Source organism: Dromiciops gliroides, chromosome 1 (genome assembly GCF_019393635.1).
Source record: "Dromiciops gliroides isolate mDroGli1 chromosome 1, mDroGli1.pri, whole genome shotgun sequence".
In the NCBI taxonomy this organism is placed as follows: Eukaryota; Metazoa; Chordata; class Mammalia; order Microbiotheria; family Microbiotheriidae; genus Dromiciops; species Dromiciops gliroides.
In genome coordinates this window covers 169,201,450-169,219,055 of record NC_057861.1, presented here as the reverse complement: position 1 = coordinate 169,219,055, position 17,606 = coordinate 169,201,450, and the positions used below count along the sequence as shown (strand labels likewise).

Here is a 17,606-nt window from a genome sequence, read left to right as displayed (position 1 = left end):
CATCTTCCCAAGAATTAAGAATTTATGAAAGTAAATTAATCCTGTAAAACACCTTTGGCTGGCAAATGCTTTTATTTTCTGGTTGCTGTTTGCCAAAGACAATGTGAATTAAAAATGTATATAAGTCAAAGACGCTGAATGAAATAGTTTAGTTGTTCTGTCTTGGGGCTTTGATTTTCTAATTCTACATTTATTAATTCTTGGCAAAAATGTGCTCTTAACCTACACATGGAATATATTTATAGTAAGTAAAATATTAGAGTGGTTATAGCATTAAATAAACCACCCCACAAGAAAAAGAAATTTTAGCGACTTGGGTGATTTTTTTTCTGCATTTTTACACAGTTTGTATATGTATACACAAAAGTACTGTGCCTCTTGAAGGATAACATTTCAGACATATTTATATTTTCAGTGAAAAAGTAAATTAATTGTTATATTTTGCTTTTTGTGTAACTGTATTCATAAGCATTTTTTTCACAAATGTTTCATTAATTTGAAATAAAAGTCAAAATTTTATTTTCCAACATATTTCCATAAAGTAGTTCAATATTCAAAGAGAATAAAAACATTCCCTGGCTTAATAAATGATATTTTTCGCTGTACTAAGCAAAAATTAGAAAATTATTTACTAAGTCATTTCCCTTTTGTGAACACATCTTGAATTGCTTCATTATTAATTTGGTCTCCAATCTTCATTTTGATGTTAATTGTGTTTCACAGGATACCAGGAAAAACCTATATGATAATAGCTTTTCTAACCGTGGGTACTATGGGTTTGTCAAACACTTCCCTAGGCTACCTGAATTACCCCACCCAAGTCATCTTCAAGTGCTGCAAATTGATTCCGGTTATGCTAGGAGGAGTTTTTATTCAAGGTAATGATTGATTTTTAATATTCCTTAGAGCTAATTAAAGATTGTCCATTAGAGTTTTTTTTAATAGCATCTGACATTAGAAAAAGCATTTAGCTTCCATTAAAAAGTGATAAATGTTAATTTTCAATTTTTAAACTATTGGTGGTATATTACAAAAGGAACATGATTATAAAAACAAAATACGACTATGTACCTTGTTCCCTGGAGTATTTGATGTACCTTTGGAAGTGCTTAACCTGGATTCAGGCAGTTCAAGTATCAACATTTTTTCCATTTTTCCTAAATGTAGAAAACCCTTTGGTTTTTATTAAATTATTTGAGAGAATTTATATTCATCTTTATTCTTGAATTTTAGTTTTTCTTGATTATGTGTAAAATAGTTTTTGATGAGGAAAGCCTATTACCAAACACATGAGAATGGTTCAGAATTGAAATTTAGAAGAATGAAATCAGATAGATTCCCTTCATCCTCCAGCTCTTGAATTATTCCCTTATATTCTTAAATTGTATATAACTTATGTAAATACAGTGTTGTATCTATTTACATTATTTAAAGTTGGTATTAAAAAGAGGAGACATTAGAAGAGCCTTCTACTCTTTCCATTAATAACTAACCAAAGCTATTTTATTTGTCCTGATGGAGTGGGGAAGTCCATGAATGTACAGAATACATGCCTGTTTCCTTTTGGAATTCACCACACTTCAATAAAACAATGAAGTGACTATGTAAACCTTATTTATCCTATCCTGTGCTTCCTCACCGACCTAATCTCAACAGTGCTACTTCTTCAATGCTGAAAGTGGACAAGATGGGGGCAGCTAGATGGCGCAGTGGATAAAGCACCGGCCCTGGAGTCAGGAGTACCTGAGTTCAAATCCGGCCTCAGACACTTAACACTTACGAGCTGTGTGGCCCTGGGCAAGTCACTTAACCCCAATTGCCTCACTAAAAAAAAAAAGAAAGTGGACAAGATGCACATTTAAGTAAAAAATTAACCCAAGCAAAGCTGTTCTTTCCCTGGGCTTCTTTTTTGATGCATCCTGGTCCCCATAGAACTGTTGTCTATATGTAGAAATATGAGTTAACAAAGGAAGTACTAGCAATAAGAGATTTAAGGCACTCTTTCAGATAAAGTATCCTAAAAATAATCTACCTTAAGATAAGCTGTTAAGTAACTTTTTTATAAAGGTTTACTTTTTACACACAACATTCACTTCTGGGAAAGAAATTTATAAATGAAAATGTACATAACAAAGCCATATTTCCATGTAATTTTCTTTGTAATTTACCCTCAAATGCTGAGATATAAACAATAAAACATTTGGTTTTATGGTCATTATATAGTATAGCCTTCTTTCATCCTCTTGAGTGGAAGAGTGATCTTCTGACCTCATAGAGTACTTTGTTTTGCAACTCTCTCATGAACTTTTCTTATACTGTTGAATATGATAGTTATCCATTTTGGTGTCTAACCCACAGAAGGTAGGGGATCATATTTTATGTAAATTTTCCATCCACCTACTACCTGGCACAGTGCTATGAAAGCAGCATATGGTTAATAAATGTTTGTTGATTGAATAAATGTGATAAAACCACTAATAATGTCTGTCAGTGCCTGAACTCATAAATTTAATTTCCCTAACAGTGAGAGTATATAATGATCTTTGAGTAATTTTAAAGAACATGTTATTAAAATATACCACGTAGCTATATCTCATTTAATTGGAAGTTTAGTGAATCTTATGAGACGAATATTTTAGCAGCCACACTGTGTAAATCATAACTCTAGTAATCTACAAAATTGACTAGCTGGAAGAACCATGTAAACATGTACATGTATGTGTGGTTTTCTTCAGAGTCTATAAATCATTGCACTTAATAGTAAAGTGCTCTCCTTAAGTTCATTGAAAATTCTTTCAGCAACTAGATTGCAAACTTGAGGAGAACAACCATTTTATTTATTCTCAACACAGAATCACAGAATTTCAACTTTAGAAGGGACCTCATTGGTCATCAGGTGGTCACAAGTCTAGCACATCAAGCCTTTGAATGAGCACATTGCTTTGCATCAAATGAATATTCAGTAAATGTTTATTGAATGGGGAATATCACTAGGTTTTCTCTAGAAATGCTAAGTATTGGGAAAACAAAGGCAGCCCATCTTAACTTATTTAGAATAATTATAGTGTTAATCCATTGGAAAATATTTGAAGCTATATTTGTACCTTGGCTTCTAGAGGCACTTTTGTATGATGATGTGAATGATAATGGAGTTGAAATCTCATATCAATTAATCTACCACATATATTGAATGCTTAGAATTGTGTTAAACTCTCTCTTAAGAGAGAAGTTATGATTGCCCAATATCATATACTTGGTATTGGCCAAATTCAAACTACAAACCAGCTCTTACTCTTTGATTCTGTAATGATATTTGAAAAATGGGTATCTGCTATACTTTATTCAGTACAGTACTTCATGGACTTGTGATTCCATTCCAACCCCTCCAAGTCTTCATATACAATTATTAAATATACACATACAATTAATTATTGCTATGGCCAGTACAGTTCATCAATTGGTAGCTAACCCTCTGCTGATAAATATCTGTGAACTTAGCTAGGATGGCCTTTGATGGTAGACATAGATGCCATGGCCGGGTCTACTTGGTAAGGGCCTGCCAGAGCTTATGTTCCATTGACATAGCCTTTGAAGAGCTATGATAATATATCAAAGGATTTATGTGGAAGACTTTATTAAGTACAAAGCACAAAACTGTCTTAAGTATATATACATAAAATGGGAGTATCTGATATTTATAACTCTTGCTCCATATAGGAAAGCGTTACAATATTGCAGATGTATCTGCTGCAGTGTGTATGAGCCTTGGCTTGATATGGTTTACTCTAGCTGACAGCACAGTTGCACCAAATTTCAACTTGACAGGTAAGAAACTCTTTGTACTCTTGGATTTAATAATTGTCTTTGCTTTTGCATAAGACTTCTTCAAATTTTATAAGCAATTTGGATGATGGTCTGGTACGGGTCCAGAACAATAATTCACATGATTGTGATATAAGCTTGTAATATGTTCTGTATGAATTATTAGATTACAAAGGTCATTGGAAGTAATGTAATTGTTTCAGCGGCCTTTGGATTCTGATTGCATGTGAACCATAGTCTTGCTCCGTGATCATAATAATAGTTGATATTTCTATAGAACTTTAAAATTTGCAAATTGTTTTACATACATTATCTCATTTGAACTGAAAAAGAACCTTACAAGGTAGTTACTCAGGGTAGACACCATCTCTATTGTACACAGAAAAAAGCTAAATCTCAGGGAGGCTAAGTGATTTGACTTTGGTCACTCAGTTACTAAGATTCAAACTAGACTTTTCTGACCTCTCCAACAATCAATACACTATGACATGCTGCCTTTATAATTTTAGATGATAATCATATACAAACACACTTTTTTGGGGGTGGGGGAACTAGACACAAATACATACAAAGTATTATAGTATGGATTTCCTTTGCCCTTTTGATTTAATAAAAATTCTTTAAATCTATACATTGTCAAGGAAAAATCTATTTACATCTTACTAGTTTGCCTAAGAAAGAGAATATATGCTACAAGATTAAATAGAATGGAAATTCCTTGCTGTCTTGTACATTTGATGATAAAACCCAAATGCATTTAGAATTTTCATTGGTTGAACACTTTTTCCCTTATCATCTATATAGAATTCTATAGATTAGGTTTATAGTTTAATAGGAACTAGGATAAATACTATTGAATATTTAGAAATAAATAGAAATTCAAAAATGTGGTAACCTCCAAAGCCTCATTGGTATTTCAAGAATATTACAAAAGAATTAATGGGGGCGGTTAGGTGGCTCAGTGGATAAAGCATAGGCCCTGAATTCATGAAGACCTGATTTCAAATCTGGCCTCAGACACTTGACAATTACTAGCTGTGTGACCTTGGGCAAGTCACTTAACCCTCATTGCCCTCCACCCCCCCCCTCAAAAAATGATTAAAATGTTATTTTGGATTAATTTGGGTATTTTGTTGCCTTTAATAGAAAGTATTGAATGTTTGGTTTTTACTAATAGACTGTAGGAAACATCTTTCCATTAAGTGTTCCCATATTAGCTTCAAAAAAGGTATATCTGGCAGAAATAAGAGTTCACACCCAAGTTTGCCCATGGAACCTTAAGAGAAAAGGAATTGATAGTATAATTGCATTCAAACATCATGGTCCATAGTCTAAAATAAGTAAAATTGAACTTCATGGGAATGACAATATAGGCCTAAACTTTAATGAGACAACCAAAAAGAAGGTATGTTATTTAGGTTACTACTAATTATTTAAGTGAGCTTCATTATCTTTTTTAATCAAGATTCAAAAAGTCTCTTGACTTTATTAGATTGCTTGCTTGCCTTGGCAACAGAAATGGGTTACATGAGTGGAGATGTTGCCCATTTAGGATTATAGTGTGTAGATATCAATCAGCCAAATATTATGTTATATGAAACGACCCCAAGAGCTAGACCCCTAGCCCATATCTGCTTCAAATTTCTGTGCTTTGGAGTGAAATTGAATCCTATTGCAAAGAGATTTCTGGAACCTTAGATGGCTTTATGTTGCTTACGAAATAAAGCTGAAACACCTTAGCCCAGTATTCAGGTCCCTCCCTATGTAATATGGTTACCCCTCTACTTCTGTCTGGTCTCCTTACTGTTCCCATGCGTCTGCTACTGCTGCTTCTTATACCTGGAATGTCGCTCTTTCCTCCCCTGTTGAAAGCCTACACATCCTGTAAAATCCAAACCAAATGCTATACCCTGTATGAAGCTTTACCCTATCCCCTTGTCAGTAATGATCATTTGGACCTTCACCTTGGACCAGTCCTTTTTTTTTTTTTTCCCACTCTCTTGATGCATGGAACGATGTATCCTTTTGTATTGTAGTTACTTATGTGTGTGCTATTTTCCCCTACTAAACTGTAAGTTCCATTAGGGTAGATCCCACATCTTAACTAAAATTTGTTTCTTCCTCAATTTCTGCCTAGCACAGTGGTTTCATAATGTAGTCACTTAACAAATGATTATTGAATTGAATTAAATCGAGTTGAAATGAGAGTCATACTCCTGAACAAAATTACAGCTCTAGAGTTTCTAAGAATGACCAGATTTTCAGATATCCATTCTTTCTATGCTTCAGGTACTTTAACCCAAAGGAAAGTTTTGATTTTACTCCTATTTTGGGTGGGGAAAGTTTATCATTAGGGGTACTGCTACTTTGAACTGCAGTTTCAGGTTTGTAGTTTGCAAGAGGTTCTCTCCCTTTCTCTGTATTCCCAGTGAAATAATCTCTTTAAAGGAAAACAAAAAACTTCTTGGACCTCATCATTTAGAACATGTATGGAGCCACTTAGACTGTTTAGGATGCCACTGTTCGTGCTCTGGGCTAGTTCTGCTATAGAATAAGGAAAAGCCTACCTTGTATTTATTAGAGGTATTCTGTCTACATGGAGATGCCAGAAGAAAGGAATATACCCCAAGATGTTTCCAAATCAATAAGATTACATTAGCATAGTAAGTAATAGGATTATTTAAAACACAGGCATGGAGACCAGACTTGTGCTATTATAAGGGCTTCCAGTGAAGAGCTCCCTCCAACAATGCAAACCAGAATGCCTCCTTTGCAGCTTAGAGCAGATTTTCTTTGTCATGGACCCCCTTGGCAGTCTGGTGAAGCCCTTCTCAGAAGAACATTTTTAAGTGCATACAATGAAATATAAAGGATTATAAATGAAACTAAACATGAAAACATAGTTATCAAAATATATTTTGAAACATTTCTAGACAAGTTCACAGACCCCAAGTTAGGAAGTCTTAGAGAGTTGTCTAGACTGTACCGAGAAGTTAAGTGACAAGGCTCACACAGACAGTATGATTCAGAGCTTAGACTTGCCCTCAAGTCTTACTGGCTCAAGAACAGCCCACCTATCCATTATGCTCCACTGCTTGTTATTTTAAAAATAGGAGAACTTGATGCTTCTAAATAAATGTTGTCACTTTAGGAAGCCAGACAGATGAAAAAAAATATTTTCATTGTTTGAATTTTTTTTTTGTCATAAATCCTGTTGAATGTCATCATTACTCAAGCCAAAGGATGTGATTTGGGGTTCAATACAAGACATGCTTTTTAGTAAGGAGGTCAGTCTTCTTGTATGACTCTTAAAGTATATGGCAAAGGAAATTGCATGTAAGATTTAAATGGACATGGCATTATGTGAGAATTCAAGTTTAAGGACGAGTTTTAAAACCTGAATACGTTATTGTGCTTCTTATATTTAAATAAGGAGACTTTTTTTTTGTCTTTTACTTTCTGGAAGGTGTGGTCCTTATCTCCCTCGCCCTCTGTGCAGATGCTGTTATAGGAAATGTACAAGAAAAAGCCATGAAGATGCATAATGCTTCCAATTCAGAAATGGTAAATATGAACTCTAACCCACTGTTGTATTTTCAATTTTTAATATTCAGATGTAAGAATGGATCTTTTTTACATAGTAGCTGTCTTTCTGAAAAGTTATTGGTGAATTTTGGTTTTGGTAGATCAGATCACTTTAAATACACTGGGAAGCTCACCATTTTAAAGGAACACTGATAAGTCCTTTTGGGAAGGAAAAAAATGCAATGGAAATAGACTACCCCTGTCTAATCTATCTTATTGGAAATGTATTTATTATACTGTCTTAAAGTAAGGTAAACTCTTAAAGTATGTAAATGTTTCTCTTTGGAAGATAATGTTTGGATTTATAATTACCCTTTTTCTTACTCCCAAAACATAGTATTTTTCTTATTTTTTATAGCTTGCAAAAGAAAATTGATATATGTGCTTATATCATCATATAAGTGAAAGGCATTTTGCTTTGTGGTTAGATCACTAGACTAGATCTCCAGACACTTAAATTCTGCTTTCTGGCTCCAACATTAAGCTTCTGTGTATATATCTGGATATGACATTGGAATTCTTCTCACTTTTCTTTCATAGCTGGAAATGTTAGATGATAATTCTTTAGCCTCATAAGCTCACAAGATAGTTATGAGAGTATATAATGTCTCTGAAGTAAAGAGTAATCATATAAACATAAAAGATATTTAGAGGGAATACTTTGGCTTTTAAGACTAGACAGTAATATTGCAATTATCCCCTAGTGTTCAACAGAAAACCTAGGATCGGGATCTTAAGGGCTGACCAATAGAATTAGATCCCATCCATCTCCTTTAATTTCAGAAAGGCTCCTTTTGAAGTATCAAGATTCCAATTTAAAAGGAAGTAGGGAATCTGCCTCATCTTTGATCTCTTTAAAAGTCATAGAGAAGACCTTTCTGCCTCCTGCCTTGTAAAGCTACATTTTTTTTTAGTTGAACAGTGACTAAAAGAAGAATACATATTTGGGAGAACAGGGAGGGAAGAAGTAAATGTTTACAAATTACATACAGGAACACACACATATAAAATATTAAGTCTGGTGTAAGGAAATCTTTATGAACATATAGTGAGAACAAGGAAGTTGTGCCCAATTTAAGTGACCCAGATCTTCCAGTTGTAAACAAACATAGACTCAGAAACCAGGCAATTGTGTGAAATCTCATTTTAGGACTAAATCCTAAATGTACTGTATCATGTAAAAATGAACCAGTAAGTATAAATATATTGTTGGTTAAGAAAGAAGTGAATATTTTGCTCAAGTATTTCCCTCTAGTTGCACAAAGAAGCAGTTTGATATTGCAGGGGTGAGGGGGCAGGGGATGCGGAGGTGGGAAGTCAGAGTATCTAGGTTCGAATCCTTACTTAAGGAAGGTCATTTATGTCCTATGGGCTTCACTCTAAGGTCTCTTCCAACTCTAAAATCAATGATTCAACAAAGAAATTTTAGAAATTAAAATTTCACAGGAAATAGTCAGGACTGGAAAATTACACATCATTAACATCGAATTTACTCTGGCAGTTTCTAGAGGTACCATTGAATTTTATCTGGAAGGACTCCATTTTTAGATAGTATTTTTAAAAATATATTTATAAATACATTTTGAAAGATCCTGAAGTATACATGTATGTACATGTAAATATGTGCACATGACCATTGATCTTATGAAGCAGCTCAAAGAGAAATAATCCCCTTTTACTCCTCCAAGTACATATCAACTCTAATGAGAAAAGAACTTTCTAGTACCTGAAAATTACAATAAGAATGACAGCCATCTATGATTGGAACCAGTCAGCAAAAACATAAACCTGGGAGGGGGAGAGGGGCTGAAAGCACAAAATTATATGGTAATTAGTCACAATTATAAAACTGGAGTGATCAATCAGTCAATCAGTAATTTCTTATCAAGTATGTACAGTGAACTTGGTGCCATGTGAGGCACTGAGGGTACAAAAACAAAAATTAAACAGTTGCTACCCCAGTTAAGGGAAATTTCTGAAGAAAGGCAAAAGCTTCTGGGAGATCAGGATAGGCCTAATTAGGATGTGGCATTGGAGCTGTACTTTAAAGCAAACTAGGGAGATGGGAAGTCATATCTGAGGAACAGTAAGAATAAGAAGGTCAAGTTTTCTGTACCCAAAGGTACATGAAGGGAAGAGATAAAATGACTGGAAAAGTAGGTTCAAATGAAGTTATGAAGGGTTTTAAATGCCAAAGGAATTTATATTTGGTCCTAGAGGCAGTAAGTAACTACTGGAGCTTATTAAGCTGGGGGTGACATGGTCAGGTGTGCACTTTGAAAATACCACTTTGGTAGTTGTGTGAAAGATGCATTAGAAAGGGAGGAGATGAGACAGACCAATTAGAATAGAGGTGTGTTGCAATTGTCAGGCAAGAAGTGGTGGTGGTGATGATGATAATGGTGATGATAATGATAACTGGTATTTATATAGCACTTACTCTGTGCCAGGCACTGTAAGGGAGTGGCTGTGTAAGAAAAGAGAGTCGGGAAGATTCAGGATATGTCATGGGGGTAGAAGCAGAAAGATTTTGCAACCACTTCATTGAGGGAAGGAGAGGAAGAATGAGGAGTTGAGAATGACCCCGGCATCATGGGTGTATATGTACCAAAAATTGGGAATTTAGGGAGAAAGGTAGACTTGGAGACAGAAATAATAAATTCCCTTTTGGACATTGTTTAAGATACCTGTAGGATATCCAGTGAAAATATTCCATAGATAATTGGCAGTTGGTGATATAAATCTGAACTATTTGGACCTAATAAGGTCACCAAGAGAGGTGTTAGAAAAGAAATGAGGGTCCAGAACAGAGCCTTGGAGCCATACCCACAGTTGAGTGTGACATAAATAATGGTCCTTTAAAGGAGATGGAAGACAAGTCAGAGAGGTAAGAGGCAAACCCAGGGAAAAAAAGTGTCATTGAAAACCAAAGAGGAGATAGCTTCCTATAAGGAGAGGAGAGTATGGTCAATTTTATCAGATGTTGGAGACTGAGAAAATGTCATTGGATTTGTCATCTAAGAGATGTTTGGTAACTTTGGAAAGATGAATTCCAGTTGAGTGATGAGATCAGAAGCCGAACATCAAGGAGTTGAGAAGTGAGTAAGTGAAGAGGAAGTGAAAACAAGTGCAGACAGATTTTTGCAGCTATTTAGTTGAGAAAGGGAAGAGAGATATAGGATGATAACTTGAGTAGAGTGACTGGTTAAATGAAGGTTTTGTTAAGGTTTTGTGTTTATGGGTCGTAGGGAATGAGCTAATCAATAGGTAGTGTTTAGAGATTAGAGAGAAAAGGATGATGATGATTGAGGGGGCAGTCTACCAGAAGAAGTTGTTTGTCCTTCATTCTAGAAGAGGACCATGACAGTGTGATGATGTCATGACTTGCAATGAATTGGATTCAGGTGAGGCAGGGCTGTCCAAAATCACCAGCCTCACTTTCTCCTTCCAGAGCCATCTGGGTCCAGTAGCAAGATATATATCAGGATGACTGGAGATGGACTTAGATTTTTTATTTTGCTTTTTGTTATTGTTTCTTTTTTAAAGGCAATTGGGAATGAGTGATTTGCCCAAGGTCACAGAGTTAGTTAAGTGTCTGAGGTCAAATTTGAACTCAGGACCTTCCAACTTCAGGACCAGTGCTCTATCCACTGTGCTGCCTAGCTGCCCTACCAGAAGAAATAGGATGGGAGAGGGTCAGTGGTACAAATTGTGAAGTTGGCTTTGAAGAGAAGAAAGACCACCTCCTAAATACTATAAGAAGATGGGGGATCATATCAGGAGGTGCTGAGATATAGAGTAAGCTCACACAGAGAATGGCCTCTGTTTCAGTAAAGTATAAGGAAAGGTCTTCAGCTGCAAGGGTAGGAGAGAGGAGTAATATGGGAAGTATCAGGAGGACTGAAGAGGTGATTTGGGACAGCAGCTGTGAGGAGTAGGAGAAAGAATCAGGGTCAAAGAAAAGCATTGCTTTGCAGCAGTGAGGGCCCAATTGAGGGCCTTCATAAATTGTGAATGGACCCATTTGGCTGGATTGTGTGACTTCCTCTGGCATTGTTTGGCAGCATGTGATTTGGATTGTAGGGAGCAAATTGGGTATCAACTGGATGCTTTTAAAGAGCAGGGTTAGGGGTTTTTTGTTTGTTTTGTCTGGGACTTGAGCAAGCTCATAGGTATAATTTTGGGAACTTGACTTGGAGCATTCTCTTTCCAGAAGAGTTCTTTTCTGGTTTTATTTAAAACCTGATTTACACCTTCCATTTGAGGGTATTCAGATTCTTTTAAATATTATGATCCTTATTTCACATACATAGGACCAACATAACAATAAGAAGAAAAATGTCAAATAACCTTTATCAGTCTGGGCAAGTCCAAAAAAATACAGTAGAAAAAATTTTTTCAGGCCAGTGAGTACAGAAAGTCGGTGAGTACAGAGATAAAAATGGTTACTATAAAACATTGTCTCAAGGCACAGCATAGAATAGGCCTATTTCTATGCAAAATAGAAAATTATAATGGATTTTTATTTTGATAAAAATTTATCTATATACAAACGGCAACAGAAACAGTCATTAAAACTTTACCTAATCAGAGTTAGTAGCTTTTTCTTAGTACTGAACTGAATTGGGTGATTAACCCCATTAGAAATTACTTTAGAAAATAATCAGAGCTTGTAAAATTAAGTGCTTTATCATAATGAGCAATATGGGATTTCAGAAGCTGAACAAAGCCCAGAAGCTCTTCATAGTTTTCTAGTGAACAGTCACCAGCTTTTACGGTCTCCATATTCTCCAAGTACCTGGAGAGAGATACAAAGAATAAAGCATTTGCTATCTTGTTAACATATTTCAGGACTGAAAAGAGAATAAAGTATCAATTGCCACAGAATTGAGCATGCACTGATAATTGAGAAAATTTGTAATTAAGAAAACTTCCAGAAGTCTTAGAAGAATGAAATAATTTTAAATAAATGATAGGTTCAGTAGGAGTTTTAATATCTATTGTCCAGAAAACAAAATAATGACCAAATTCATTAATGTGAGCCTGAGAATAAACACATTAAATGAGATTCTTTGGGTAGATTTTGAAGGCGTCATAAATTAGTTAAGTACAGTATGGAACAACTCCTGGTAATCTCCATAGTGTTTAAAGGATAAAAATAAATGTATTTGCAAGTGGCAACCACAACCCTTTAACCAACTTATATAATTAATTAGTTGAATCATTTTGAGAATTAATATGAAAGATGATAAACCAGTCAGTCAACTAACATTTATTAAGTGTCTGCGAGGTGCTAAGCACCAGAGATACAAAGAAAGACAAAAACAAAGAAACAAAAAACAATCCTTGCTCTCAAGGAGCTTACAGTCTAATGAGTGAGACAACATACAAACAAGTTTGTACACATAAAATTAATAAATATATGTGTATATATGTGTGTATATGTGTATGTATGTGTGTATATATACATACATATATACATGCATATATATACATATATATACACATATATGTGTGTGTATGTATATATATATGTATATATGTGTGTGTGTGTGTATATATATATATATATATATATATATATATATATATATATATATATATATATATATATATATATATATATATATATATATATATATATATATATATATATATATATATATATATATATATATATATATATATATATATATATGATAAACTTGAGATAATCTCAGAGAAAGGACACTTAAGATTTAAGGAGGAAAGCCTTGCAGGAGGTGGAATGAAAGAACCAATGGAATCTCAGAGATGGGAAGGAGGAAGAAGAATGTTCCAGTGGGGTCAGGCCAGTGTCACTGGATCACAGAGTGTGTAGAGGTGGGGGAGTAAGGAGCAAGAAGACTTGAAAGGTAGGAATAGATGAGTTTATAAAGGTCTTTAAAAGTCAAACACAAAACTTTATTCTGGATCCTAGATGTAATAGGAGACCCCTTGAGTTTATTGAATAGATGGGTGATGTGATCAAACCTGAATTTTAGGGAGAACTGGAGAGTGGTAGCCTGAGGCAGGGAGACCAACCACCAGGCTATTTCAGTAGTCTCAGACTGAGATGATGAGGACTGCACAAGAAATGATGATAATGTCAGAGGTCAGAAGAGGCTATCTAGGAGGAATATTACAGTAATAGAGAAGTTAGGAAGGTGAATTTGGAGCGTGGGGGGGAAATGAATTCAGTTTTAGGCATATTGAGTTTAAGATGTCTCTGGAACATCTCAAGCTATCTAAAAGGCAGTAGGAGGTAATAACAATACTGCTAATAATAGTTAATATTTATAGAGTACTTACTATGTAACAGGCATTGTATAATGCATACAATTACTATCTCATTTTATCTTTACAGCAACCCTAGGAGGTAGGTGCTGTTATTATTCCCATTTTACAGATGAGGAAATGGAGGCAAATAGAGGTTAAGTAATTTACCTAAAATCATGTAGCTGATGAGAGTCTGGGCCTGGATTTGAACTTGCCTTCCTGATTCTAGGCCCAGTGCTCTATTCACTGTATCAGAAAGCTACCCACATCCAAGATTCAAGACTGGGAATCAGTAAAAAGGTTAGGACTGGACAAGTAGATCCGAGAGTCATCCTCCCTTCATTCAGTTATTTCTTTCTCCCTTCCTTTTTCCTTTCCTCCCTCCCTCCCTCCCTTTCATTCCTTTCTCATTTCCTTTCTTCATTTCCTTGTCCCTCTCCTCCTTCTTCCCTTATTTTTTTTACTTCTTTTCTTTCCTCCCTTTTTCCCTCCCCCTCTATGCTCTCTTCCTTCTTCCTTCTTTCCCTTCCTTTCTTTTTTTTAGTGAGTGGGAAGATGTGGAAGGGATAAAAAATTAAATGATCATAGGATGATAAATTTAGAATTAGAAGACACCTTGGTATTCAGGTAGTTAGAACTCCCTGAACTTATAGATGGGAACACAGGCTCAGAGGTGTTAAGTGATAGCCTAAGATAAATAAAGTAGTGAGAGGCAGAGCAAACTTGGTTCAGTATACTTAAAAAGATTAAATGACTTGCCTGTGTTCTCATAGTTAATCAGTGTCAGAGCCTGGACTGGATCTCAAGTCTTCTGACTCTAAAGCTCAGTGTTCTTAATGCTACCCACCAGGCTGCCTAAAAGTAGCATCCCTGTCAGAATAGGGGGGTGTGGAGTTAACCACTTGATCAGGATGGTGACTGAGTCTTTGTATGATTTGATACCCCAGGCCAAGTGCCTGAAGCTATAATTTCCTGTCATTTTCCATACCTCCTCTCCAAGACCTCCAGACCTAGGACTGGACAGTTTTGGGTTTTTTTTGTGGGGTAGTGGGGGTTAAGTGACTTGCCCAGGGTCACACAGCTAGTAAGTGTCAAGTGTCTGAGGCCAGATTTGAACTCAGCTCCTCCTGAATCCAGGGTAGTGCTTTATCCACTGTATCACCTAGCTGCCCCTGGACTGGACAGCTTTAAGTAGTCTCCTGTGGAAAGCTGACATTCCCTTATATGAATGCAATCAAGAGACGTCTTTTTAAAACTAGTCAGAAGAAATTCTAGATCATCACCATTCTTACTTCAAATAAGGCATTCTTGGCCAGGAGGGAATAGGTAAGAAGTAACTAGTAGCATAATAATGGAGATTGTTAGCAAAATCTTGAGCCTTATAGGTTGATGGAGGAATAGAAAAGTTTTCATACAAAGTCTGTCATGTAGTGCTTTGCTATTTTCTTTTTATTATGAATTTATGTCAGTTTAAAGTATTTCTAGAAAGACTACCATTGCCTATGTATATTTTTCTTTAAATGTTGGTGCCCTATTCCAAAATGTCATCTTCTAATTCAACAGCTGCTCCCAGATAAGATAATATGTGCTACAAGACTTTGTTTATTTTTATTTAGTCTGTATGGTTATAAACAGTTACTACCAACCATTATTTTTAGTATGTTAGTCTATACTGTAACATTGATGTTAGCTTCAAAATGTTTTGTGCTGTAGACTTAATTGAATAAATTAATTGAGCCACATATTGAAAAGCTTTAATTTCCTATCTTTGGTTTGATAGTTCTAAGCACTAGTTAATCTTTTTTTTAACCACTTTATTTCATCCATTCCAGGTTTTGTATTCCTATTCAATTGGTTTTGTATACATTTTATTGGGATTGACATGCACTACTGGATTAAGCCCTGCAGTAGCATTTTGTTCAAAGGTAAATGCCAGTTAATCACTTTTTAAACAAACATCTGTCACTAAATATATATATATATACACACACACACACACACACACACACACACACACACACACACATATATATTTTTAAAACTCCCCATGTTGGAAAAGACAGCTACTAATGTAGTCTGTAAATTCCTTTAATTTAACCTTACCATGACCTGTGTTAGGACACCAGAAATTTAGATTGCATGATTTAGTGCGTTTTATCCTTGCTACTACCTAGCAAATTATTTTTTTAAATCACTATGCCAAAGTTGTAGATTTTTAATTTCATTATAATTTTTCCATTATTTAATCAAAATTAAATAAGAATCTTTGCTTGAATGCATTGTTGAACAGCTTATTATTGCTCAAGCAGTTGATTAAAATCTGTATTTTATTTCATCTTATAATACCTCAGGGTTTGTTTTGCATTTTCCTAACAGGTTTTTTGTTGTTGCAGCATCCAGTACAAACGTATGGTTATGCATTCCTTTTCTCCCTTACTGGGTATTTTGGAATCTCCTTTGTTCTGGCTTTGATTAAAATATTCGGTGCACTTCTTGCTGTAACAGGTATGAGTGGCTTTTATGCTTGATTTTTTTGATATAAGCATTTTAACACATTTCTAGATGTTATTCTCCAAAAACAGGAGTAGTATCTTCTTTTCAGTAACAAAAAGAGATAGCTTATTCCATTGACCTTTTTTCTTGAATAATTAGTATATGTTGTTAATTAAGCTTTCTAATGTTTGCTCTTTATATAATTCATAAGTATTTAAAATCTTACTATATTTGAAAATGAAGCAGGATGATAATATTTACTGAAATATCATCTTAAATGGATGATGAGAAGCAACATAGCATGATGGTGAAAGGCCCAGTTGTTGAAGTCTGGCAAACTTGAATTCGATTTATTCCTTATATATATTAACTATATGAACTTGGGCAAGTCACTTACCCTCTTAGTGCCCCAGGTAGTTTTCTAGGACTATAATCTATAGACCATTGGTCATCTGTATCCCTGGAAGGAGATTTTATTACTCCCTACCCACTCTACCCCCTGAAAAAATTCATGTTTTTATATATATATATATATATATATATATATACACACACATATATACATATATATATATATATACATATATACATATACATGTATATATATACACACACACATATATGTATGTACGTATATATATGTGTGTGTATATTTGTCTTTCATATGAATTTGTTCAGTTATTTTCATTTGTAAATTTTAACATTTTAGGATTTAAAGATAATATAATTATATTTTCCATCATCAAAATAATTAAAATATCATTGTAATTTTGTAAACCAATTAATTAGAATTTTCTTCTCCACTCTCACATTGTCATTCTTTTAAATTCTTCACAAATCAAGTCAAATCAAGTCAACAAACATTCACTATGCGCTATTCAGTCAGTCAGCCAAACTACCATTTATATGGCACTTAACATGTAACACTGTGCTAATGAACCTTGGAGATACAAAGAAAGAAAAAACATCTTGATCTCAAGAAGATCACAATCTAATGGGGGAGACAACATGCCACCTACCATGTTTACAGAAAATATATGCAGGTTATATTGGAGAAAATCTCAGAGGGAAGGTACTCATGTTGAGGGGGACTAGAAAAGGCTTCTTGAAAAAGCTGAGACTTGAAGAAATCCAGGGAAGTCGTGGAAAAGAAGCAGCAGCACATTCTAGGAATGGGAGGCAAAGAGGGAGTCACTGAAAAGGGACAAAGTGAAGAGATAGAATGTCTTGTACAAGGAACAGTGAGGAGGCCAGTGTCACTAGATCATAGAATATGTGTAGTAGAATAATAGCATGATGACTGAAAAGGTAGAAAGTAGCTAGGTTATGAATGTCTTTAGAAGTCAAACAGAGGATTATGTATCTCATCCTGAAGGTAATAGGGAGCCACTTTTCTTTATTAACTTCAG

The 17,606-nt window shown here is 34.8% G+C and overlaps 1 protein-coding gene across 2 annotated transcripts in view; it reads left to right on the top strand.

Annotated features, from left to right (window-relative positions):
* Positions 1 to 17,606, top strand: part of SLC35B3 (solute carrier family 35 member B3) — a 58,117-nt gene that overhangs the window by 24,011 nt on the left and 16,500 nt on the right. For both annotated transcript variants that reach the window (XM_043978729.1, XM_043978728.1), the window contains exons 4-8: positions 724 to 878; positions 3,718 to 3,825; positions 7,289 to 7,386; positions 15,537 to 15,629; positions 16,098 to 16,209. In XM_043978729.1, the coding sequence (XP_043834664.1) occupies positions 724 to 878; positions 3,718 to 3,825; positions 7,289 to 7,386; positions 15,537 to 15,629; positions 16,098 to 16,209 (566 nt within the window). The remainder of the gene's footprint in view (positions 1 to 723; positions 879 to 3,717; positions 3,826 to 7,288; positions 7,387 to 15,536; positions 15,630 to 16,097; positions 16,210 to 17,606) is intronic.